At 43.4% G+C, this 27,749-nt stretch overlaps 1 protein-coding gene across 7 annotated transcripts in view; it reads right to left on the reverse strand.

The window, feature by feature from the left end:
* The window catches only part of ITPR1 (inositol 1,4,5-trisphosphate receptor type 1), a 3,145,915-nt gene that overhangs the window by 2,884,285 nt on the left and 233,881 nt on the right, over positions 1-27,749 (reverse strand). For all 7 annotated transcript variants that reach the window (XM_069643506.1, XM_069643503.1, XM_069643505.1 and 4 more), the window contains exon 3: positions 12,851-12,921. In XM_069643506.1, coding sequence (XP_069499607.1) covers positions 12,851-12,921 — 71 coding nt within the window. The remainder of the gene's footprint in view (positions 1-12,850; positions 12,922-27,749) is intronic.

Below are 27,749 nucleotides of genomic sequence, written 5' to 3' on the forward strand. Positions count from 1 at the left end.
ATTTCAATGACTTAACTTTGCACTGCAGGAACTTGGGGTGAATTGGGATGTCACAAGCTGTAATTAAGTGCGGTGTGGGAAGGTTTGTGGAACCAATTATTGATCGCAATGTATGCTTTTCTATAAGGGTTCAAAGTGTGAAGTCCAATCAGCTTTGTGTGGGTTGATTTGTTCATGTCGCACGATCATGAATTCTAATTACTTGCATTTGTATAAAGGTTCTCACCTTAGGGGCGTTACTTTGACAGGGCCTTTTCATGCAATTCTGTTCCATAATCTGTTTGAATTTGCTGTCCCAGCTGTGTCTGGGGCCCTGAATAAAACTGCATTACTTCTTGCACCAGCGTACACTCCTTTTTGACTTTTATAATATTTTTATGAGTTTTACGAGGCGACCCCGGATACACAGGCGTCTGAAAGAAACTAGTCAAGGAGGAAACACAAACTACGAGTCAAAAAGCACAAGTCCTTAACTGACCCTTGTTTGGAATGCAAGACATCCATTATACGTTGACTTGAAATAAGATCCTGGCTGTGGGTAATCATTCAGTGCAGTAGCTTTTTGAGAAGTATTTGAATGCTGGAGTGTGCTTATTACAACGTTAAAAGGTTGGGGAGCTCTGAAAAAGTAAGTTTTGGGTGAGTTAGTTCGAGTAACTGGTGTAAGTAGAGACATGTCAACGGTGATAAAGGCACAGAAACTTAGTCTTTCAGGCTGCCGCTTCCTAGATTTTAGAAAAAGTGCAAATCTACTTCATAGAAATGTCACTTGGCCCCAAGGACAAAAGCACATGTACGTAGTCCTGGTTTTTTGGAAAATCGCACTTTCCATGTTGGCATTCGAAGGTACAAGTTTTCTTTTACAGGAATACAGATCACAGCATTGAAATTGTGTGTAATGCCAAGACGAGGTAAAGGCACACTTGTTACCCAACACCTGGAGAGCAGTAAAGTCAATGTGAATATTACAAACTATTCGTAGATCTAAATGTTTTCCACTTTAAAAAGGTCCCAGTTATTCAGGTAACTGAAGGCAAATTTGTGCAAGCGAGCAAAGCCGCATTTAAATAGAGGGCGCTTGTGGACACGGGACTGCGCAGTGAGGTCCCAGGAAGCAGGCCAGCCACTCTGTGTTCCCCTGGCAGGAAGCCTCCTTGCTGCTCAGGGGCCATGGAGGACAGCTCACCGCATCAGATTACTCCGCCGGGCGAGAATTCTGGGCATTCCTGTGTACATTAGCAAGCTCCAGGCATACACCAGTCCTGTTATCACCATCGTATAAACCCGATTCATAACAAAAGGTTAAACTTCATGAGCCAGCAGTATAAACCAGGGCGCAGGAATTTAGGCCCTATCCTTGAGTACAGACGAAGCACAAGAAACCAGCGACTAGGGAGGAAAAACGTTTCTCGTCTTCTCCCAAGCAGCTACATGTAATGTAAATAAAACATGGATTTAGATTTCAACTGTCTAGCCAAGGCCTACGTCATGCTGCTTAGCAACAAGCTAAACAAAGTGGCGTGAAGATGATAGGAAAGGACAAGACCATCAGGAATACATATGCGCTATTTGAGCACAAAGAACTCTGGCTGCGTCCACCGTGAAGCGCTCTGCCAAGCGCCGGTCCCGAGACGAGGATCAGCCCCCAGGGCAGGGCTCACGTCCTAGAATGCAGGGTGCCTGCGTTAGCGAGATACCTTGTGCACTGGTAACCATGGAACTCTGGCGCTCTTGGCAGTGTCCCAGCCGCGCAGAGACCTTGGGAGCTGAGCAGAGGAATTTCTGATCGTCTCCGGCCAGGCATCCCGCAAGGACAATATTTTACTTTTTTTTTAGTTTAGCCTTGGGTTCAAGAGTAAAGTGGCAGGTGTGGACGCCACTCTCTGGCCCGGGTTTAATCATGGAGCCCGGCACTATGTGAGTACAAACATCTACTTCGAGTAGGTATTTGGGAGAATGTCAGCTGAAATAAAGCTATGCAGCTCCAGCCGAATACTTTGTAATTTCATTTCAATTCAATAAATAAATAACAGATTGCGGACTGCACTAATATAAGTCGTCAGAAATGGTCTAACGCCCATGATTAAATATCAGACTAATGAGTTTTTTGGACAGGAGTCGTGAGAAAGGTACACAAGATAGGAAAGATAAGATCTGAGCCCCGCCCGAGACCTTTGTTAGGAAAATATTGGGAAATCTCTCCTTTGCCCCATGGGCCAGTCTGCCAGAGGAGATGAGGGGTGATGGTGGGAAGAGACTATAGGGCAGCAATTGTTGGTGAAATTTAATGAAATTGGAGCATAGGTCGACTTGGAATTTGAAAATTGCAAGACATCCCCCAGTAGGCAAGTAATTAATAGGTCAATAGGGCTACAGCACAATCTGTTAAATGTCAGGCAGTCTAAAATGTGGCCAACCTTGTTCCATCAATATTTACCTCCCAGGATAACTTTCCTATTGGCAGCACTTGGGCTGGTTTTTCCTAGTTCTCGGACCCGGCAAAACATATGGCTCCCCGGATCACGGATCCAGGTAAACCATTTATGCCCTTTAAGGGTTTTAATGTTTTAATCTTTTGTTGTTGCCAAAGCAGAGATACGAACATAGGTCTTTATTATGAAAGTCGAGAGACTACCGCAGTAGACCGGAAGGCCTTTTCAGACCTTTTGAAGGTCTTGTCAAGATACATGTGAATATCTGTTAGGAGTGCATGCTGCAGAAAATATGTAAGCAATACTTGTAGATTTCATAAGTAGTAAGCCCTTCATACTTTGCTTGCATCAACATAGGAAACCCTCCTCTATTGGGTTATTTTTCCAGCGTTCTCCAGGGAGGGAGAGTTGGTGAATGGGGGAGCTTAGAACATTCTCCCCATTCGCCAACTCCCCCTCCCTGATGTTCTCCCTCCAACCCCCCCAAACCATTGGGATTCCACAATTTCTGTTTCGATGTCTTCCTATTGGGAATCACTGAACTAAAACTATAGGGCATTCTATGCGGATAGATTCAGAGGCCTGGTGCTGCAGGGTGAAGGATTGAAGAATCAGAGGCAAAGAAAACCATAGGGCCCTAAATGCCCAAGTGATCTAGATAAGAGCTAGTTTGAAGGGGCCATGGACAATGGTTTAATTAAGAGGTTTACCAACAAGCGTGCCTTGGAGCTCATAGTCAGCGATGTAGTACGAGTTCTGCTACAACCCTCAATCGCTAGGTCAAGATCTCAAAGGGCATTGTGCCCCAGGGGATAAAGGATATTGGAGTGCTCAGTCAGAGCCCAGTCAGCTGTACAGACTGGCATGAATGAATGCTGCCAATCAAGCTGATCTTGTACAGGGCAAACGACGACAAAGTGCAAATTCACGATTAACTTTTGCAGGTGTGCTACATTGCTGGGACATGAGCTACAGATGAGAAAAAGGCTCTAACCGTGCATTTGCATTCAGTGAGACTCATGGGTGACTCATTCATTCAAAGTGCATGGGTTAATGCATACAAAATGCTGCATGATTGTCTATAGTACTTCAAGGTACAGGAAGTAGTCTTGGTGCATCACTGCACACCAGATTTCAGAAACAGCTTTGAGCACAGGTGAGACCAGAACGAGCTGCTTTCGATTTGCGACTGTTAACACCTTTCGCCTGGACACTTACATTCAATGCTTGGACACTGCATAGAAGCCAGAAACCTGGTTATGTTTTGATGTGAGAAGGTAGGATGTAAAGTCATTTTCCAGCTAATCTACTTTCCAACTTAAGAGGTTGCCATACGAGTAATGTACAATGTCAAGAGAAATCACAGGATTCAAAATTGCTGAGAGCCATTTACCTCCTGCCTGCAGCTTAACAGACTGGTTAGTTTGAAAGCTATATCTACAATGCGCTTTCAAATTGCTAAGAAATGTGCCGAAAGAGGGTTTAGGGCACATCCAGGGGACAAGCAAATCATAATAGTTATATGTAAATAATGAATGCCATTGCCTAGATTTTATGGCGAAAGATTTGCTGCATACTATGTACAAGTTCTCTGGAAGTAGAGCCTGCTTTCTGGAGGATGTCAAAGCCCAGGAGCTTGTAGCTTCTCAAATGTATCTGGATCCCTGAAATCACAATGCTCATTGTCCTCATTTCCACCTTTCACTTTGCTTTCAAGTCGGAGACTTGTGTAGCACAAGCTTTCATTCCGCATAACTGGACTTATCACTCGGAGGCTCAGTAAGTGTTTTTCAACTTTGGAACATAAATAAAACGAATCTGCGTAATACTCGGCTGAACACCGGAAACTAATTGGCCAAAGACTTCATCTGCTATTCTGCACACCCCTACCCAGAAGCAATTGTTCAATGTAAACTCACACATTTGAAAACACTCCTTTACCCATTCCCGGTTTGGGAAAAAGTCCCGAGTTGTTTATTTGACCATAGAGACCACGCATCTATCAATTCCAACAACGCAAAGCATTTCTCAGTTCACCTGTTCCTCATGGTGTTTTTATATTCTACGAATGCCATGTTTTCGTCTGCTGTGGGGATGTTTGAAAAAAGACAGGGCTTATTTGGTAGAGAAAACCAGCACACACAAACATTACGGTGTATGTCGCAGGAAGGCGGTATCACTTGTCCTAATCAAAGTACTTTACAAAGCACTGAATAAGCAAGCACATTTTCAGAAAGACCTGGCTAGGAAATCACAAATTTAATTTTTATCAATTTAAATCAGATCATGCTCGTATACAGATTTGAAAGTGTCAAGCCAATGCTTAAAGTTGAAAAGACAAATACTCTTAATAACCATGCGCCAAGTAAATCTCCATCACCAAAGTTTTATGGTAATTTAGGGTGCCCCCTTGGGATGACACGTGTTTCAGCAGTTTGCCTTTATGAAATCAGGACATGTTTCTTTATATAAAAATTCAAAACAAAACTGCATATACCATCTGTTTTCTATTGTCCCTTAATTTCGACTTAGGTTTAATGGGTTAAATCCCAATGTGTCAGCATCTTGAATCATCCGCCTTGACTCTTCCTAATCAGTGTACATTTTATAAGAAGCTTACCCAATGCTTAAACACATTTCACGTCATAAGGGCTTAAGGAATGTTCAGCAATTATTCTTTGTCTAGGGTACCACATGAAGTGCTCATGAGCAATAGTACAGTGAAATCGAGCACATGGAACTAGGCTTTGTTCTTATGGGCATGGGTCAGGGAAGGCAACCATCCTGGGCACATCACTTCCTCATGGTCGATGGGATGGTGTGCATTGTTTTAACGTAGTGCTAGGCACACTCATATAAATATGGTTTACCTCTGGGCTGCTAATGTGATCCGCAAGTAGTGCTAAGATTACAGAGTCCAGTCTAGAGACCAACACAGAGTTTAAACATGGTTTACCCATTCATATCTTAGAAAACCTATTTCAGCCAATTCCCCTCTTTTCCCTTGTTTTGACATACTGGTGAAACAATTTGAATACACGTAATGTCTTTCATTAACCAATGTACAGTTTGAAAGACTTTACATCTGATACTAAGAGTTTAGAGTTTTTGGTGCAGGTAAAAAGGCAGACTTTTACAAATTATATGTTAATATGTAGCAAGGAAAAGAAACATTATAGGTTATACAGATTGAGTTAATCATCCATATTTAGTAAATCGGAGGTGTGTTTATTCAGGGTACAACTAAAAAAGAAAAAATAATGCAGAGGTACTCGTATATCTTCCTGACCTGGATCAACCCCAGAACTTTTGCTTTACTAGTGGGATATTTTTCCTTAATACCTCTGAGTGGGAACCTTTTTCCACAGTTACAGAATCTTTAACTCTTTTCAGGGGTGTCATTTTTGGACTCTCCATGTGTCTTTTTATAGTTATCCTCTTTAACCACCGATTGGCAATAAGTGCCTGTTGTTGCTGGGTTGCCCTAGGGGCACCCCTTTTAACTTTCTTTTGCTAACCTTGAAAGAACTATAGTACACAAGGATATAAAGGATCTCTGGATCCCTTTTACATTTTGTTCTGTGAAGCCAACACACCACACCTTATGTGGAGTGCTGGGGAGATACAATGTATCCCCTTTCACACTAAAACTAACAATTCTGTTACAGGGATAAGCTTACCTTCAATGGCTGGTGGTAGTGATACCTTGTATTAATTTGGCGCACCTTTACCGTGGGCTGTGTTCACAGCTGCAGTAAAGGCACCTAAGGGTACTCGTTTACCAAAACGGCCCCGGTCTTCTTGTCTTGCCATTTTAGTGTTTCTTGTCCTTTCTTGTTCCTTCCCCTGACATACAGGGTGGGAAATTCCTTTGTGTGATTTTTATCTTCGGCGGGAGTCCCCTGGACTCCACGCCCAGGCTCCAGTTTGTGAGGCAGGAAGCGAGGGAGGAGTCCAAAACTCCACAGCCCTTTGTCTTCCTCCTTGCTTGCCTGAATGGGGACAAATACCAGTGGGTGGCTTGCTGTCCTGATTGGACATCCAGACCTCCCTTCTTGTAAAATCCGGGGAGAGAATGCAGAGGTTGTGCTGTAGTTCCTGATAAATACTGTGTACCTGGGAGCTGAAGAGAAGTCGACCACTGGAACCGAAACCAAAGAGGATGATGAATGAAAAGCGGCTGAAACGATTTCTAGTGACCGGAGAGCCTGCTGTATAACCAGAGCCTGCTATAGCCCTTCCTTCCATTCGACCTTGGGACTCCGGAAACCACAACCCCAACACAGAGTCTGGCGGGACCCACTAGACTCAAGACCACCTGCATTTTGAGATATCCCATGCGTTGCTGCGACCTTGCGTTGCTGCAATACCCTGGGACCTCGAGCCATCGTGCAGTGCACGGTCGTCCGAATCTCGCTGAAACTTCGTGGGCATCCTGATGGATCTACAGAGACACGAATCGAGTCCGAAAAGTCCCAACAGAGTACTGGACCTTTGTAATGACGTGAATTCAACAGTGATTTTCTGTCTTCTTCTGTGCTCCTTGAAAAGGCACCAAATCTGCAGAACCACATTCAGCCAGGAGGGAAACCTTGCCTAGAGCCTTCTTCATCGATTCCTGCTGCTGAGTCCCTTCCAAGGTCCTGTTTTCAGTCACAACGACAAGGAATCCACTGACTGGGTTTTTGGTTGCAGATCCTTAAGTAGTCCTTCTGAAGTCTTCTTCAATGCTGAGGTACTGTGTTGTCTTGGGCATGTACTTACCTGACGTCTGTTAGGATTTCTGTGCAGCTGTAGAGTGTTTGTTGTGATGGGGAGGCCTCTCATTCAGTGCACCCAGTCCCACTGGTAGAATCCTGCTAGTGTTTCTTCTGCAAAGCCCCTGGACCCTCCTCTAACTCTAGAAGTAAAGTACCAACCTGTTTGCCCAGTCTTCCAAGGAACTCTGACTTTTGCTACTAAAGATCCTACCCTGACACTGCCTGTTGGACACTAGTTCCTAGTGACGCCCCTTCTGCCACTGAGCCCACTCATGCTCCAAGAATAAGGGAAATACTTTTAAGGGATTGGGCCTTTTGCCTAGAAAGAAAATACGTGTTTAAAAGTGACTTACTTGTAAAGAGTTGGTTGGTAACTAACTAAGAGTGAACAGTTACAAAGGTTCTTACTTACCATGGATGTGTGATGAACTATCCTTGAAAATATGGTTAAGATCTTTTCTTCCTTAGAAACTGTTTTAACAAAAGGACAAAATGATAAGTTCACATCTTACGTGCATGTCTGATTTGTAGAATGCCATGTACTAGTCCCTTGTTCCCCAGTGGTAGCTCCTGGTCACTGGTTAATGCTGGATAACCAAGAGTTTTTTTTAGCTCCTGCTTGTCCAATCTTAATTTCAATCCCTGCATTTCTAACCAAGCCACCAACCTTCTGTGACGGTCTATGGGCGTCTTTGTTGGAAAAGGAACGGCAAATGGAGCAGTTTTTCATCTCGTAATCAGAATAGAGATAATAGTGGCAGTCATGAAGACCTTCACTATATACATTATTCAGATGACAATTAGAAAATGCCTTGTAAAGGCAATTCTTTTGTCGTCAGCCATGGGGTCTCGGATACTATCAAGGGCCTCAACGAAAGGCAGCTGAAACGAATCCAAGTGATTTGCCCGCGGGCAAAACTTTTGCATGATAAAGGTGCAACCTATCAAAGGTTTGCACCTTTTCTCATGCGAACACACATACATACTCACACCCACAACACACCCATAACACCCCCCCAACCCACACCCTCAACATAAACATAAACAAACCCCACTTACCTTCATCTTCATGCTTGGTTCCAGCAGCGCCAGTTCCTTTTCACTTCCGTGATCGGGACCCCGCGCCGCAGGGTCCTTTTCTTTTTTTTAAATGGAAGGCTGTGGGTGAGCCCCCACTCACTGTACCATAAAGTATAGTGAGCAGGGGGGATACCCCCTCACCCCCCATTTATTATTTTAAATGAAAGGCTGAGGGGGTGTCCCCCGCATCCCCTGCTCACTATATACCATGAAGTATAGTGAGCAGGGGCGATGTGGGGGATACCCCCTAGCCCCCATTTATTTTTTTTAAACAGAATGCTGCGGGGGTGTCCCCCGCAGCCCCTGCTCACTATATACCATGAAGTATAGTGAGCGGGGTGATGCAGAGGACACCCCCGCAGCCCCCCCTTTTTTTTTTTACAATTCTACCACCAAAGGTTCAAACTTTTGGTGTTCGAACCTTTGGTGGTAGCATTTTTAGAACTTTTGGTCATTGTGACCATTTATTTCTTGGTAAAAATCAGCCTATACCGCTGAAACAGCACATCCGGATGCATCAAGAAGCTAGAAGGACCCACTGATGGGGTGCTCCAGGCTTAATCAAGGAAAACCGTAGAAAACACAGACATAAAATCTAAGTATGGAACGATTTGTGGACTCCTAGCACTGAGCGTCCAGTAAAGAATCTGAGGATGGCCACCAGGGGTGGAGCTAAGGGAGACGCATCATACTGGCTGTGGAACAATAAGACCCAAAGTGACTAATAGAGCACTAAAGTGACAGCAGTAACAGCGTTAATGTTCCCAAGGTCTGACTGTGAATATTGAAACAGCATGCCAAATCTATGAAAGATCCAATGCTGGAGAAATGTAACTTCATTGTGACAAATGTGCTCGAAAAGGTTTTGCTACTGGCGAGTGCACGTATGTCCCAATGTCAGATTTATATTCATTTGTAGTTTCACCATTCTCCTAGCTTTTCCCAGAGCCTCTGCATGGACATATTTTTAAAATTTACTCATCTACTGTGCTCCCCACTGTTTAAGATGAATAGTTTCCACACTCAGCACATGAGCCAACTCAAATCCTCCAAGGAGCAACTTAAGCAAGGGAATGTTTTCTGGAATATTTCGCTATAAGCATCTGAATTATGGTGGGTTAAATGTGAGACTTGTTAAGTTTGCGAGACTGCTGGCTAGTGAGGATGAAAATGTAAGTTGTTCTTTAGTAATGGTTATGCTTGGATGCTTTGTAAAGTTTTCAAGTGTGCTAGAATTATACTTTTAATTTTTGCATACAAGGGTCTGCTACCAGAAAGATAATCGGAGTAGTGGTATTTTTCTTCCATTTGGACATTGTCTTGACTTGCTACCTTAAAGCTACTGTGTCTCCACAGTGTGATTTACAATAAGGCAGCACAAATGAAGCAAGCATGCTGCAAAAAACTTCAGATTGTGAAGTATACTAAAGGTTAGCCTGGCTAATTTTTACATCTGATCACCAGCAAGACCATTAGGTCTTTCCATGGCTATCTGCAGAAAGCACACCTAGCTCTCCATAGCTTATCCTGAACCAAGATCCCACAAATGTATGAGCACCCCATCACTATAATCCTGGACAATTATACTTACGAGTGTCACTGGGGTTATTTGGGCAGCTTGAATTGTATGGTATATGAGAATAGCTAAATATGGCAGAGACACAATAAGAAAGACATAATGAAGCTAAAGCACAGGGACGAATTTGACTACATCACCCTCAGAGCATGGTTAAAGTGATGCTAAGGGTACTGGATCAGTCATGCTTTTATAATTACTGTGAAATTCTTTTGGACAAATGGCCTCATTACAAGTTGGCTGACTCCCACCAGTATGGAGTTAAAACTATGCAGAAGTACAATTCTGCAGCAGGAATACCACATGAGGTCATTACAGCTCCTGCAGTGGTATTTCTGAAAAGCCACCTCAGAATATGGGGGAACACAAATAAAATAATTCAGAAAATGAATGCAAAATGGAACATAATGTAGCTCTAGACCGAAAAACTAGGCCTTAACCAACCATCTTCGTTAATGTTTCAAACAGAATCTAAACAAGATTTGCAAAATGAGCATTCACTCATACATGAAACTGCTGGGTCATCACAATTTGAAAGTATGCTTTCATTGCCCAAATTATATGAAAGTATGCCGATTGATGCTACTTCCATGCTACAACAGTTTAGAACATTTCAATGGTTAATTGTACTTGTTTGTAGCTTCCAGGTAATCTAGCATAGACTTCATTAGTCATTATTTCTTATACAAGAGTTTACCACCCCCAGGTAATCTAGCATAGACTTCGTTTTTCCTGCAGTGCTATTAATGATTTGAAAAACTAACCTCACCCATAATTGAGAAGTCATTATTTCTTATACAAGAGTTTACCACCACCACCCCCACTGGTAAAGTTCTACTGGATTACGACCAATGGTATTCAACAATACTCCTTGCTGCTTTTTTCTTTTTACATATTTATCCATTACCACCTGCAAGTTAGAGGAAATGGGTTATGTGAAGCTGTGGTTCATAACGTTGCCATTCTTTGATACACAAAATTTAAATCCTGACAATTTTAAGCATTACATAGCAGTTGAGAAGATTATTGTTAACAGTGTTCTTACAAAGCCCCCCATCTGCCAATAATTTGGGTCTTGCAGTTCATGGAACTAAGATGGTGGTGATCATGATGATTTTAGCCCTATAGCCGGAATGGTGTTGAGGCGATTGGCATATAAGCAAAGCTCTTCACCTCTTTAAAATGTTCACATTAAAAACGCTGTTATCCCTGTATTTAAGGCACGCACATGTGCTTCGCTAGGGGATTTTTTCTTCTCATAAAGACGTTACAATTTAGACTACCTATGAATCGTGCAATTTTAATCAGGATGAAATCAAAAGCAACTGAAATATCTCTGGGTTAACCAATACATCCCTCTTAACAAGGCCATACATGTTTGACAGATTATATGGGCTCTGAACAAATTCAGGCAAGGATGGGGAATAAATTAAAAAGGAAGGGAGGTGCAAGACTCAGAACTAATGGAGATTTCAGGTAGCCCAAAACATGCTTGAGATCAATTTGTATATATTTCTTATCCGAGGAAAGGTGATTGTTTGGAATTTCAACTATGAACCAAATAAAAACTAAATTTAACAAAGGTTGGTGTCCATTTAAAAAGATGAAAAAACAAATAAGTACAGAGACATGTCTTGGGGAATATCAAGGACTGCTCTTTTGCTTAAATTGCTTCACCCAAATATCCTAGAGCATGAAGCACGGTTCAAAGCCCCAAATCTAAACCATAATTCTTTAAGAACACCATTTACCAATCGCATCCAAAACCAACTGTGTGATCAGCCTGCATTTTTATAGAAGCCTAGCCCAAGCACAAAATTGCACAGAATAGGATAACACCAGTTGTGTGCAGTTCAAATAGAACAGCATTGACAACTAAAATCATCCTGTATGTGGAGAAAGAATCTTACAAAAAATACAAATACAATGGAGATAATATTGGCATAAGGGACAACGAGGCCAAACTGAGTGAAACATGAGATCAAATAACAATGAAATCTATTTTAAATGCAGAGCTGGGTCTACGCACAGAACACCAACAATTTCCATTGTGATACCTTAAGTGAACAAAAGCAAGGCCCCAAGAAGCGGCAGAAGTAATGTAATTAAATTGGACAGACTACTTGTTCCTAGGAAAAAAACAAACCACTGTGCACCATTCGGCAGCTTGTCACCAGTCTCTAGCATAGCCAGCATTTGAATGCTGCAATCTGGGCTGGGATCATGGAGCCATGGACCTCCACACACAAGAGCTAAGCTCCCAGCAAGGTGCAACTGCTACACAACTCAACTTGCTATTTTTATGGATGGCATCCTAGTAAGCCACATGCAATACAAACTTTCAAGGGAATCTCACTGCTGTAGGATGGCCTGAACCCACTGTTTCACATTTAAATAGTTAACAATGTAAGCACAGCTAAACAGTTAAAGGCGTTTTGTACATTCTACATTAAAACACAAAATGTGTGTTCTAAAGGTGCTGTAGTAAGCACAAAAACTGGTATACTTTGCTATCCTGTATCTATACATGCTACAGGAAACTATGACCTTGAAACGTAGCTAGATACAAATAGTACAGAATGGCTTCACTACAAAATGAGTGCAGTTAAGCGAAACGAAGCGAAACACGCAGTTGGAAACGAAATCTGAAATTCAGGAAGGTAGAGAGGGACAAATAAAGGCAAACATTATGGAGAGGGGACTGGTAAATGTGAGTTCAGTCCATCAATCGGAAAAGTGGGTAGCAGCAAACCGTCAAATGGTGAGGTAGAAATTGAATGCACAGCCAGTAAGAAGGAAAGAAGGCATGCGAGAATTTGGCGCTTGGATGTACATATGCCAGTAAGAGCAGAGGGGTTGAACTGAGTCAGTGTGGTCTACTGAGGTGGGATACACATTTCAGAAAATAAAGCGCAATCTGCTGTTTCAGGCAGACTTTGCAATACCGTTTAAGCAGCTCCGCCGATGCAGTCATTTGACATAACAGAAGAAATTCTGCTTACCTCTAAATTTCTTGGGTGGGTTGTTAAGGTCACCTGCTTCCGGTTGCACTACACACCGGTCATCCACCAGGCTGCAAAGAGGAGAGTGAAAGAAGCATGTGACACTGAATTATTTAAACAAGATTACATGCCTAGACCATTGTTCAAGGAAATAAACACATTGCACCTGAACAATAGAAATAGGTGCAGTACAAACGGCAGCAGGGAACTTCAACTAAGCAGACCAAATTAGTAAAAAGTATTTAACGCAGAGAATTTTCAACAGCACTCTTAAATGTTCACCATCTGCTCCTGAGTTGTCGAAACAGGCTCCCTCTGGCACATCTGATGCTACACCTCAGTCGGAGAGCGTCGGAGAGCCTCAGTGCTAGATTGTGGGTCAATAACTCTTCAATTTGTAGGAAGGTTTAACATGTAATCTACTTTGGATTCTGCATAAGCTTTTATGCTGACGCCCACATTTTATTTCCCCGTCATTCTACCCAGAACTCGGAGGATCTCAACAACTTCTCCACTGTCCATTACTGGATTGCACTTAGCCACCCACTTTTTTCAAGACAGAAAGTCCACCTCCTAGCTTTTAATACCCCTCTCTGTGCCCAATTTATTTTCCCTTACATCCCCACCCACCAAGACATGCAAACGGTTGTGTTCACCTTTGCAATCTACTGCAGCAACAATTGGTGTTTATAACAGCCACAGGTTTTGTCCCCTCAACTACCATTTTATTTAACTCTACACTGTAACTGTTGCTTTAAACTACTGTTTGCATCTCCTAAGCCTCACTAATTGTGTAGTCTTCTTAAAATCCTAACCTTCACCAGCATACATTGCAAAACATCGCCTCAGCCCCTTGCAAAACTACCCGCACTACAGTCGTGCCAGCTGCCTGTATTTTCACTACTCGCAACTTATTTTTCCTGTTCTTTAAAATACAGCCACAGGCAAAAACCTCGAAACTACACTGATCTCTCATTTGCACCATTTGCTCTAGGACCCTGCTCCTCCCATATCCCTCCTTCACTAAAACTCCCTTCCCACCGACATCAGAAACTAACATTAACACAAATCAGCCGAAAGCTTTTCAACATACAACCTGACGGAGCACCAACATTACCCACTACCACCATTGTACCCACTATTTATCTGTAAATCACTTCCCCTATCATCTAATCCATGTTTCTTGGACATTATACCTTTCCTGTTTTCCTTCAATCCTTCCACCACCCTATATTCATGTGCCATTTAAGTAAACCTGCTTGCTGGACTACTGTGTATTCCTTTAAGTGTCTCAGATCAAAACATCAATACAAATGCATATCTCCTTGTCTGTAGAACAGTCAATTCCACCACTGGAATAGTACTAAACCATAACCAAACAGAAGATGGAGCCTCTGCCAAGGAGCAATAGGTTTAACGACCAAATATTTTGATGGGGGCAGGACGCCACATGATTTAGTGGCAGGAGGAACAGTTCACACAATACCATGAACCTGCACAATCAGTTGGGTTACATCTACCAAAATCATTAAAGAAAAGTCAAACAACCCACTTCAAAACACGTTCCTAGTCTCAAAAATGTGACATGACCACCTTTACACTCAACTCAAGTTCTGTAGGCAGTACTGGAGGGGAATTGTGTAGTGGCAGTAACATTGCAGAGAGCAGAATTTTGCACGCAAGTTACTGCTCTCTTACAAGACTGCCTAAAAAGATGTAGGACAATTCAAGTGGCAATCTCATGAAGATTACAGTAGTTTAATATATTACCAATTATTTACTCCAGTTTAATTTGAAGGAGCATTCCCGGCGCTCAACTGTCAAAAGCCAAAGCCATTTGTTACTACATTACACATTGGTTTAATAACCAATGCAATTCTATGGAAGCTTTCACACCTTCAAATTTATCAGCAACTGATCAACAGAAGCACCCTAGCTGTTAACTAGAGGGCATACCACTTCACAATCAGAGGCAGGGAAACTAGACAGACCTGGCCTCCGAAGGTAGATCTCTGCAAGCTCATATAGTGACAAACTGACCAGGGAGCCCAAGTGTTCTTCATGGGGATCAGGACCAGATAATGGTTTCATGGGAATTTTGCAGGAGGGATCCCTGGGCATGCCAGAACGCTCCTTGTACGCCTTTTTTTCCTGTGTGGCCACCTTGCATGTTCCACAGCCTACAAAGTTGGGGGCACAAAAGTATTTGCTAATGTGAAGCTACTTCAAACAGGCCTTGAGACCGGTAAAAAGGAACAACGGTAGTCTTGGCCGTGAAGCAAGATGTACCAAAGTACCCTCAGTAATAACACTATTAAATCCTGCCTCTCAGAACAAGTTACAGTTTTAGGCTGCCAGAGTCCAAAGCCCTAGAGCCAATAAAAGCCTTTACAGCCACTGAGCCACCTCAAACCAGTCTGTCTTTTTAGATCTGTAGGACTCCTCACTTGAAATATAGTCCCAGGGAAGAAGAACCTGCTCCGAGGGGTCTCTGAAAGAAAAAAAACAACTCACAAACGACACGGGACCTTTAAAGTTGGTTCCAGATGAAGGCCTGCCAATAAGATTCACTGAGAGCCTATGATCCCTGAGCCAAACACGATGCACAGGTGTCCACGGCATGGTCCTGGCCCAAGCACCTTTAACAGACTGCATGTCTGAGGTGGGGAAATTGCTAACACAGAAAGTGCAGGGCCTAAATACAATCACCAGCATGCACTGATAATAGGACAGCAAGTTGTCTGGATCAGCATTGAGAAACAATATATCTTGGGTAGATCAAATGACAAAAAAACATGTAGTCGTGCAACGCATCCAGTCGGGTTATATAAAGAACTGCCGGGTGAAGCCGGGACAAGTCTGCATTGGCAGGCTTGCCTGGGCAGCACTGAAGTGCAAATTTAAAGGAAACTTTTTTTTGATGTGCACAAAGCGCCATTCCGTGCCCCATGAGACAGACGTCCATCAGTATAGAGTAAAGGTGTCAAGAGATAGGAGTATGGCAAGCCAGGCCAAATGGTGATCAAATGTGTATGTTGGCACACAGATTTAATAGGATGGGTGTAGAATATTTTGTAGATCTATAGACTTGCAGTGGCGTGCCAATCTCACAGCCCCATTTATCCAAACCCAATTTTCTGAGCAAGGAGCAGAGTGAAGTAGTCTGAATATGGAATTTATTTTAAAGAATAACCAACAAGGTTAGTCTCCAGCTTTACACGATGTAGAGCAACACAAGGCTATGTTATAGCAAATCCAAAAATAGTTTCAAAAGCCGAATTTTCCACCTATATGAATCTGACTATTGTCAGTCCATACAAACATTCACACTTAATTTAAACAGTTCTTATAAATATATTGTATTCTAAAAGATACAAGGCATTATTATTCCAATACGTTTTGATCTGAAACTGCGTCAACACTACATTACCACTTCGCAAACCAGTGCATTCATGTTTACAAGTAAACCTCTCAATCCACTTCCAGAATAGTTTATCTGGAGTATCAGACAAGCATGATTTGATTTTACATTTATAACGCGCATACCTAAAGGTGCAATCAACATTGTATCTAGGCGCAGATGTTAATTAAAAACCAATCATTTGCACTACAAAGCTGTCTGTCAAGCTTATGCTAACTGAAAAAGACAAATTATACAAAAAGATACGTTTTTATTTCGCTCCTGAACACAGTTAATGACTCAGTCTGGCCGACGGTCCCCTGGAAAAGAATTCCAAAAGCGGGAACGAAAGGAAGAAAAACACCTATCGCTCCATGTTGTCGTTTTTACAAACGGAACCGCCAGCAGATTTTTTTCCCATTGATCGAAGCGTTCGAGTAGGATGATGCAGTTGAATTTTTGACATTGAATATGTCGGCGCCACGCCATAGATACATTTGAAGGCCACGCATAATTTCGCTGCTGAACTGGGAGCTAATGAAGGCTTCTCCGGTAGTGAGAGATAGAAGATTACCTGGGACTTGTAAATATCAATCGTATTGCAGAGTTCTGTGCCACTTGCACTCTTTGTATTTGGAATTTTTTAACACCCATGAGAAGAGCATTACAATGTAGTTTTGAGTTTAACATACCAGCCACTGTTGAGCTGTACTTTTCTGCAATAAGAGGCAACAAAAGCTTGATCAATTTCAGTTTGTAATATACAGACTTTACCGTCTGGTTGACATGCAGATTGAAGTTTAAATTACACTGTCAGATACAGCCAAGGTTCTTTACTTTATCAGAGAACATTGTAGGTACACCGAACACAGATGGGCATGGAGTTGTTTTTAGAGTATTAGACACCTTTCGTTTAGAACCGAGAACAATACCCTCTGTCTTTGAAGGATTCAGCTGGAGCTTGTTATCCAGCACCCAGGAGTTGATTTTATCTGCACATAGCATAACTCGATCTATGGCCTCCAATGGCTGTTCAAGGCGTACATACATTTGGGTGTTATCAGCATATGAGATATAACAGACCAAATTCCGCAAAAGATGTTCAAAAGTGGCCAGATGTAAATATTGAACAGCAAAGGGGACAGAAGATCCCTGATGCAACGTTCAACAAGTCACAAACAAATGAGCCGACCTTAAACGGTTGAGTACAGTTGGTCAGAAATGAAGCAAACCATTCCTGCGCCTCTGACACCTGTGCTACCGATGATAGTCTGGAGAGAGGAATCACAAAAACTACCGTATCGAAAGGGCGCCGACAGGTCCAGCATGCTGATGGCCGCATCGCCGACAGCCTTCAGTAGATCGTCCCAGACTGCCACAAGAGCCGTCTCAGTAAAATGGCCTGAAGCCAGATTGATGAGTCCAGGAGATTATGTTCCTCCAAAAGGCTTTGCAATTGAGCAGTTGCAATTTTTTCCAGAATCTTGGCCGACCATAAATGGCCAGCAATTGGACAATAGTTAAAGATAGGATTTTCTTTAATCTGATGGAACACAGGACTGAGCAAGTGACGCATTTACAAAGGTCTGTACAACCTCACCAAGTGCACATGCATGTTGCTTAGCCAGACCAGCAAGAATAGGATCATATGTGAAATTTGTGGGCTTCAACTTAGACAGAAGACTGATGATTCCCACAGTGATTACCGATGTAAATGTAAATTTAGGACTAATAGGTTCCAAATCGGATAGAGTAGTATTACAAAAGGTATTGGAGAAAGTTATTGACATTTAAAATTATATTTACGGACCCTCCAAATCCCCAGTGCAGGTGTGAGGTTGAATATGTATTGGCTGTGTATAGGGCACTTGACTGTAGACAATGGCCAGCTTACATTTGTCTCCTGTAGGTTTGAATTGGAAATAATCTCAGGATCTGTCCACTCTACTCCGACCCCACATGCATACTGTGCTGTTAAAATGTGGGTGCAGCTTTCACTAACCATGGGTTTTTGCATGTGTGTGTATGAATGAATACAGATAAATAGGCAGTTTTAAACTCTAGCGTATGTGCTGTTTTCAAGCTACTAATGTGTGCGACTTTCATCTTGTGTATGTCGGCACAAGTTTAATGCCTCTGGTTTTCAGTGTGCATGTATTTGCGGGCTGAAGATCTACAATTCCCCTCTAACATGTACCAAACAACCCTTCCCATGAGTCTGCCAGTGCATTGAAAGATAATGGAATGCAATGCGTTGTACTTCACAAAATTGTTATTAAATAGAATTCATTCTTTATACTTTCTGTTGCACCAACATCTGATCTAGGACTACGACGTCCCCCGGCGTCATTGAATCACGATCTCAGAATAGTATTTTGTGACACTACGGTCCAAAGGACACTAGACCGGCTTAAGCCACCAATATCTTCAATAGCGCTTAATTTTACAAAACGCAATTCCACATTAAAGTGGCACCAAAATGTATTCAGTTTTAAATCTAGTTTTTCAATGCCAAGTAGATTGGGCCTTTGTATTCAATGCAGATGGGGGGAAACAAGGGCATTGATATATCGGCACCCGTGTTCCTATTTCAAAATTGCATTCCCGGGTTTCCTTAAGGTTATCTTCCCAGATTTTATCCAGGTCAATTTACATGGATATTTGGCAGCACTGGGGTGGGTTTAATTTACCTTTTGAATGTAGCATTTTGGAGAGTGCAATGACAAAAGCTCACCGGAGAGGCTCCCCGTAGGGATAAGAACTCCTGTTCTGATGAACTCGCTTTAAAATGCAACAATGCCTATTCTGTTGGGTGAGGACAAGAGAAGTCTTCTCACATATGTAATGGTGGTGTTGGATGTGAAAATCAGTACCTGCCTGGTACTGTGAATAAACCCACAAGAGTCAAACTGGACCAAGACACTAAGAAAAGACTTCCATGAGAAGCTAGGAAAAGCCCCAGAGTAGTGTCATAAAAGTGGGAGGAGAAACCAGAAAGGAGAGACCTGGGAGCTTAGAGCCAGCTGAGAGGGAAGCTGGTAGAATCTGGAGTATGCTGCCTCTCAAGAAGGGGAGGAGCATAACAGTCAGTGCCCGAGCTGCACTGTCCAAGGAACAGGCTAGAGTACGTCTGAAGTCGAGAGTGGTCCCTGCAGGGACGTGCGAGAGAGAAGTGGTGGCTGAGTTGGGGAGGTAAGAAGGAACCCCTCATGGAGCCGATGTCGCTTACCAAAAAGTATGCCGTAGCAGGTCAGAAGAAAAGGTGCAGAGTCTCGTCCTGCCAGTCAGGGACATGCCCAGGGAAGACACCAGCTAGTGATGCAGCCCCAGTACAAGTAAGGTAAAGTGGAGATGGGCAATTGTAGATGGAAGAGTTGTAAATCTGAGAGAGAAATTAACATAGCAAATGGGGACATCATCCTTGTCACAGTAAGAAAGAGGACGTTAATAAACAGCATATCAGTGTTTGTAACAAACACATAGTAATGAAAAGCAATGATGGGCTTATTCTACTCATCTCAGTAATGCAACTTGTAGTCGAGAGACTGAGAATCACCATTGAGTTCATCGTACTCATCCGAGTGAGAGCCAATATCCGAGAGAATAAAAGTCAATATTGGGCTTATCCACTGCTGCATCAGTGGAAGATTGAGCGACCAAGAGTGAGTCAACCAGAGAAAGACTTTCTACATCTAACAAAGACCAAGAGAAACAAAGACAATCAACTTTGATAAAAGGGATCAACACCAGGAGAAGGAGAAACTAAAAGGCTGGGAACATCCCCTACAGGAACTGAACGAACTGCAGAAGATGGCTGACAACTATCTGAACATTCTTTACCAAAAAAGGAAGAGAGCTGAGAAAGCCGCCCCAGAAAGATGGCCATTTTCCTGGCCTTTAGTTGTTTTGCTATTAGTGGTATGGTCAGAAAAGCCTAGATTTTGACAGAGGGCAGACTTTACATTGGACTTCACTACTGACAAGCACCCTAGTTAGTTGTGTTAGGCAGGAAATCCATAGATTAGGGATAGTGAGGCATGTTTCTATTATTTCTAATAAAAGCTGGTTAAAAAGGCCACAATTAGTCTGTCTCGTCCTTACCGGACACAAGAGCCAGCAGTGGACTCAACTGAAACAATTCCTTCAGAAAACCTGCTCTTCAGTTGGCCATTTGGAAATCAAACTCCCATGGGCTAGGCAACCTCTCCATGAACTGGCCTCTACACAGGTCAATCCTCAATGTTCATCTGCCGACATATTCCATAATCCTTCGCTTCTGTCCTATGTGCATGCAATTATATATTAGGACTCCACTTCTGTTTAGTGACAGGGGTGTGGCTTTCCAGTCCCATGATCCTTAAGGTGGGAGGGAAGACCAAACCGATTAAAATAAGCTAAATTAATGGAACTAATACTTTCAGATCCTGTGCATCAATATGCACATTTAGACACTTGAAAAATTGTGCTGCAATAAGATTTGGCACAGATGTTTTTTCGCCTATTCAAAACATGGCATGCTATATTGTTTTACATATTCTGATAGATGTAATATCTACAAACTTTTGTTTCATTGAGCTTCTGAAGCAAATATTTTGATTAAATATTTGGGTTTATCTGCATCCTTCGTTGTGTATCCACTTTAAAGTAAAGGCATGTTGGCTTCAGCCCCAAGAGGGTACTCTTAACACATGTAAGTACACTCTTTTCAGGCTGGATAATGAGTCAATGCAAGGTATGTTCTGGTTTGCAAAGGAGATCTGTTCCATTATTTCTGGTGACCTTTAGAATAAACCTGTCTTTATGACAGAGCCCTAGGACGTGATCTATGATGAGGCCTTTGAAGCAAAGAGCACACATCCATTAGTGTAAAGTTTGGCATGACTATTAGAGAACATCTTCAGAACTGGCCTAAACCTGGCCAAAGAAACCCTTTCTGTGTTACTCCTGACTACTGAAACTTGGAAAGTTTGATTTCCCCATTTTGCCCATTTCTAGCTCACCTTCCAACATGACGAAGCAGAAATGAAACTTTAAATAAAGTTGAGTCTAACCTGCATTTCATATCCTTTTCACAAAATCGAACATATGCAAATTATTCACTGGAATTCAATATATAATGTTTTGTAAGCTTTATTTTTTTAAATTTCATTTTATATTAAAGTATACAAGTGAGTACTTCAATGCAAATCACTTTTAAACTGCAGATAAACTTTTATCTACATAGGATATCCATATTATGTAAAAAAAAATCCCGTCCTTTTCAAACTACAGAGTTGCGAATTAGTGTTCTGGAGCATCAGGTTGGGTTATTAAGAGGATAACATTCCAGGTTGCTTAGGTCTTACCTTAGGATTTTTACATGAAGAAAATACCTGGTTAAATACACGTCTTCCCGAAATATTAGTATCGATACAAAAACAACTGATTAGTGTTTTGGTACTGTGATGTAGATGAATTCTGGGTATGCATAGTTCTCAGCATTTTCCTCAGGCCTACACGGCAGTCTCATTTTGTTGAAAAATATATCATACCTTGGTATTATTGCATGCACACATCTATCTTGATCTTGCCTGTTTCCAGGTTCATCCTTTTGCCATAGGAGTGAGCAAGAGGCCTCTGTTTTCAACAAACTGGTGACACGTGATTCTCTTGCTCTTTAAGGAAGGCCTTTGAAATCCATTAGTTTTGCTCCAAGATACTGCAGTCAATGCCCTTACCGGGCAGAAGGATAAAAGCCTATTTGCACTGAGGCTCTAGCCTTACGTTCAAGGACCACCACAGTGGGCACTAGACTGAGGCTCCAAATGCAATAGGCAATTGGTAAGAATTTAGTCCACCACACATGAAGCTGCACTCTCCAGGCGCTCTTGTGCATCTAAAAGGGGGGAGTGGGTTGGTTATGGAGAAGAAGGGTAAGGACAAGATGTTGTGCTGAACTGTTGGTGCATGTAGAACTAGGAGTAACTTATCGGGGTGCAATTAGATTTCTATACTGCAGTGTATTGTGCCCACATTGGTACGTCCAGTATTCCATTTGTCAGAGCATTTGAGTCCGTTGGTGAGTTTGTACAAGATTATAGCTGTATAATTTTGGGGTGTTTAGTGGGAATTTTCTTATCTATACATTTATGTTGCCATGGTTGGTCAGCGTGTGGTGAGGGTGGTTAAGTAGAAGCTTTTTAGTGGGTTTGTAGGGCTACCTACTTCGATGACAGGTGGGCACAGCAAAATAATGTGGTTTGCATTTGCTGCATTACCTTCAAGTGAACACAATGGTGCACAGTTTAGGAATCTATGATATACCCAGATATGAAACAGCAAGCAAAGGCCTCCTGCTAGGCACATCCAGGTGTGAAGCATATACATACAGATCTATGGCAATGTAACCACAGAGGCAAACCCAGGTACGAACACACTAGAATACAATTCTGACCTGTCCTGAGCATTACTAGGAGTTGCCCGTGCCTGCAGGAGCACCCCCACGGCACTGCCGGAGCAGCGCCTCCTCAGCTGTTCGTACACCCGACGGAAGGTAAGCCCTGAGGCTATCCCCCCTCTGCAGTCGCGTCGACCATCCACAGCACGGAGCAAAGTAGATGGAAGCATCTTTATTTTGTATACTTGTGTATACAGCCTGATCTGCCTCAGAGAAACGCTGTACCGCCACCGTTGCCACTGGCCAGACCTACGCTTCCATAAGGTCCCACAAGGCAAACCACCTCCAAAGATGGCTGCCTCTTTCTTCAGGATGTGTGTCCCTGCCTGAGATCACCATCTGACAGCACCAGAAGCACGGATTGGCTGCCAGTGATCATTTAGGCACCAATAATACGCCGTTCAGGCGCACGCCGTCACAGTGCATGAAGGCACTGGCACAAAGGCTTCCTACACCTGTCCTGAGCCTGTCCAGAGAATGTCCAGAGGCGAAGGCCAGTCCCCCTGCTGAAACCTGGTTTGGAGACTTGGTAAGCACTATAACCATCCTCTATATACCTTGACGCATGCCCCCTTCATGCATTAGGCCATTGCCTCGCACTTTGCCACTACCACCATAGAGTGCCGCCCACTGCTACAGACACCAACCGGCTCCATGCACTAACAGTATCAGTCATCATGGACTCTCCACACCTAAGAGCCCTCCCCCACTGTGTCTGCATTTAGAACTAAAAACGAAGTTAATCCACATGGCTGGCCCCTTACACTGCATTCTCAGCCGCCATTGTGAACTGCCTATATACCACCTTCACTGCTATACTGCCCTTTCGCTACCTGCCTAGATAATGCCCATTGCACGACAGTCAATTGCCTCATCCTAACTGCCTTTATATTGAATCTAGGTGTTACCCTACTGCACTTGAGTCAACTGTTATGTATTTGCTTAACTTGCATTTGACCATGCCATTGTTGCCTGCTGTATAACAGTACCCGTTTAGTTAGTCTAATGAACACGGCCTAAACTTGCACATGTCTAGGCTGCGGTTAGCTCTCAACATAACTATAACATCTGTCTTGTCCACCTTACACCCACAGCACAGTGCCTAAACTACTCATTGTTGTGCCCTATTGTCGCTCCCAGACCACATTTGAATTGTGTTGTGCCCTATGGTCGCTCCCAGACCACATTTGAATTGTGTTGTGCCCTATGGTCGCTCCCAGACCACATTTGAATTGTGTTGTGCCCTATGGTCACCCTCAGACCACATTTGAATTGTGTTGTGCCCTATGGTCGCTCCCAGACCACATTTGAATAGTTTTGTGCCCTATGGTCGCCCTCAGACCACATTTGAATTGTGTTGTGCCCTATGGTCGCTCCCAGACCACATTTGAATTGTGTTGTGCCCTATGGTCGCTCCCAGACCACATTTGAATTGTGTTGTGCCCTATGGTCGCCCTCAGACCACATTTGAATTGTGTTGTGCCCTATGGTCGCCCTCAGACCACATGTGAATTGTGTTGTGCCTTATGGTCGCCCTCAGACCACACTCGAATTGTGATGTGCCTTATAGTCACTCCCAGACCACATTTGAACTGCGTTTGTGCCTTATAGTCGCTCATCTGCAATCCTGCCGGTGCCTCCTGCTGCGCATAAGCCACACTGATACCTCCTAGTACCAGGATGTTTTTTAGGCCACCCTGAACCTATCCACTCCTGCCCTCCTCAGGCTAGGTCCACCCAACCTGACTGTCCTCCTCCTCACACAGCCCCGCCCAGCATACAATCATGTCCATAGCGTCCTGCAAGCTCACCGCTGCCACCACCACACTGCTCACGCTCCTCGCAACACTCACTGCTCTCCAACTCTATACTCCTTTCCATCCCCTCATACCCACACCACTAAGCCCACTCCCCTACCCCAAGCATCTCGCTACCCCGGATACCACACAAACACTGCCACCTCGCACACCCTACGTCGTAATTATGCATAGACTAGAAAGTCTTAGAGATCGCACACAGACCACAGAAGTTAACACACTACCCCTTCCCACAGAATACAGAAACTATAGACCGAGTTCCCGCACCATATCCAAACGCTGCATGGGACACCCACTCTCCCACAGTCTACCGCCCACTAACCACGCCACACCCCACCTCACCTCACATAACATATCAGATACAACCACCACTCGCACCTCCACAAACAAACCACACACACCTCACATCAAATGTGCCCTCCTCAATGTCCGATCACTCCCAGCTCATGTATCTGATATTCATGACCTCATAACCAACAATAACATTGACCTATTAGCCATCACAGAAACATGGTTACATGAAGCATCAGGCCCCGCCGTTGCACTTGCACTACCACCTGGCTTCACCATACTCGGACAAGACAGGCCAGATCGAATAGGAGGCGGAGTAGCCCTCATCCACAAGGAGAACCTCCAGCTCCGACATATCAGTCAACTCTCGACCAACAACTCTGACCTCTTATAGGCCAAACTCACACTGTCACACAACAGCACCATTAACATTCACCTACTATACCGCCCTCCAGGCAACACCCCAGACTCCCAGGAAAACATCATTCACATCCTCAGCAATAACATCAAAAGCTCCACCAAAACCCTTCTACTAGGAGACCTCAATCTCGGTTTCAACGATACTAAGGACAAATCTGCAGTCACTCTCAACAAGGAACTCAATGACCTGGGCTTCACCCAAAAAGTAGAAAGTCCTACTCACGCCAAAGGCTGCATCCTTGACTGGATTGCAGACCATAATTGCCTCTCCACTATCACCTCTAACTCCTCACTGCCTTGGACTGACCGCAACTGCATCGAGTTCTTTATTCCTATCACCAAAAACCACAAAACACTGACCCCTGCTAGCGCTGCACAAGTCAGAAGCTTAAAAAAACTCACCGAGGACAACCTGCGCTCATACCTCAATAGCCCCGAGTTAGCACCCCCATTCGCTAATGACCCCAATATCCTAGCAGACATCTACAAATAAGTCATCACCAAAGCTATCACTGAAATAGCACCACTCGAATGGAAAACAGAAAAGAAATCTCTAAACACCAACTCATGGTTAACTGAAGAACTGCACTCAATGCGATCCCACAAAAGAGCAGCACTAAAAAACTGGCAATCTGACCCCTGCACTAGCACCAAAAACAAATTCAATTTAATCTCCTACCAATACAAGAGCTACCACCGATGCCAAAGCTTTCAACACACGTATCTCTAATGCCAAATCACACTCTAAAGAGATCTTCGCCATTTTTAACAAGCTCATCTCCCCTCCTCCCCCCAAATACACCGGACGAAATAATCAAAGATGAAGCTTGGTGTACCAGCATTCAAGCTGCCATGATACACAAAATTGACCTTCTCAAAAAGAAAATCAAAGACCACTGCAAAGCACTTCCTCAACAGACAGGAGCTAAGCCTACCAACGCCCCACCCACCTCGTCCAAGCCCACCATACCCGACTTCTCCTTCAGGGACGTCACCGAATCAGAAGTTGTCAACCTACTAAAAAATCTCAAACCTGCCCCCTGTAAAAGCGATATTTGCCCACCAAAACTCGTCAAAGACTGCGCAGACTGCCTTGCGCCGCTCTTTACGGCATTCATCAATGTGTCCTTTAAAACAGGCATCATCCCAGCTAACCTCAAAAAAGGCCCGGGTCCGGCCTCTCCTAACAAAACCTATTCTCGACCCCTTACAACCCAACAACTACAGACCAATTACCACGGTGCCATTCCTTCTGAAATTACTGGACAAAGCCGCACATTGCCAAATCCAACACTTTCTGGAAACCCACTCCATCCTCGGGACTAGGCAATCAGGCTTCCGGAAAGGACATGGCACAGAAACAGCCCTGGTGGATCTGAAGTGTCAGATCACCCAAATCATGGACAAAGGCAAGCCTGCTCTTCTGCTCCTTCTAGATCTCTCAGCCGCTTTCGATCTGGTTGATCACAAGACTCTCACTTCACACCTCACACACTCAGCCAACTTCTCTAAAGAATCAGCTCTCTGGATCACCTCCTTCCTAGAGGGAAGAGCCATGAAAGTCTTCTCGGACATCGCCAACGCCACTCCCACGACAATCCACTGCGGGGTCCCTCAAGGATCATGCACTGCACCCACTCTTTGCAACTTGATCACCAAGCTCCTCTTTGACAAACTCGACTCATACGGCATCACATACAAAAATTACGCGGACGACACACAAGTACTTCTACCCCTTTCAGGATCATACAACGAAGACGCCAAGGCACTCCACACAATCTACTCCATCATCAAGGCATGGATGGCAGTTAATGGCCTTTGCCTCAATGGAGACAAGACTGAAATCATGATATTAGGTCAACAGGACAAACTTGACAAACTGTACGCTAACTTCTCCATTGACAACTCCATCATCCACGTATCCACAGCTGTAAAGACACTGGGAGTATGTTGTATTAATAGTTCTGGTGGCAAGAGAAGTGAGGTCTGTGGTTAGCTGTTGCGTGGTGAGATTATTTCGATTTTGTTTGGTTGAACTAAGTTTTAATTTGCCATCAATGTGTTTTAACAAATGGAGTAAGTTATTAAGGGTGGTATCAGGATCTTTGGCAGTCATCTTGAAGATGAGTTAGGTGTCTGTTTAGTTGCAACATGCAAGTCCATGTGCTTTGATGAGCTGAGAGGTGACCTTTCGCTAGTCATACTTGCCATTGACGGGGAAGAGCTCTGGGGCCATATGGAAAGTAACAGGCTTGGTATTACAGTAAATTGGTTTCTAAAAAGAATCCTGGGATTACCTAAAAGCACAAATATCCCACTGCATATGGAGGTAGACCTCTGTCACTTCAGCCAGGTTGTGGCACTGGAACCAATACCATAATGGTTTAGACTCCAGTCATCAGAACTGTGAAAATATAGGGATGCCTTGAAGGATCTCCTGTGTCAGGAGTGGGAAGGGGGTGGAGCCAAACTATATGGTGCTCATATGTCAGATACATTGAAAGATATTGGGCACAGACCTATGGATTAACCCAC

This window comes from Ambystoma mexicanum, chromosome 2p (genome assembly GCF_040938575.1).
Source record: "Ambystoma mexicanum isolate Mex_15411 chromosome 2p, UKY_AmexF1_1, whole genome shotgun sequence".
Classification (NCBI taxonomy): domain Eukaryota; kingdom Metazoa; phylum Chordata; class Amphibia; order Caudata; family Ambystomatidae; genus Ambystoma; species Ambystoma mexicanum.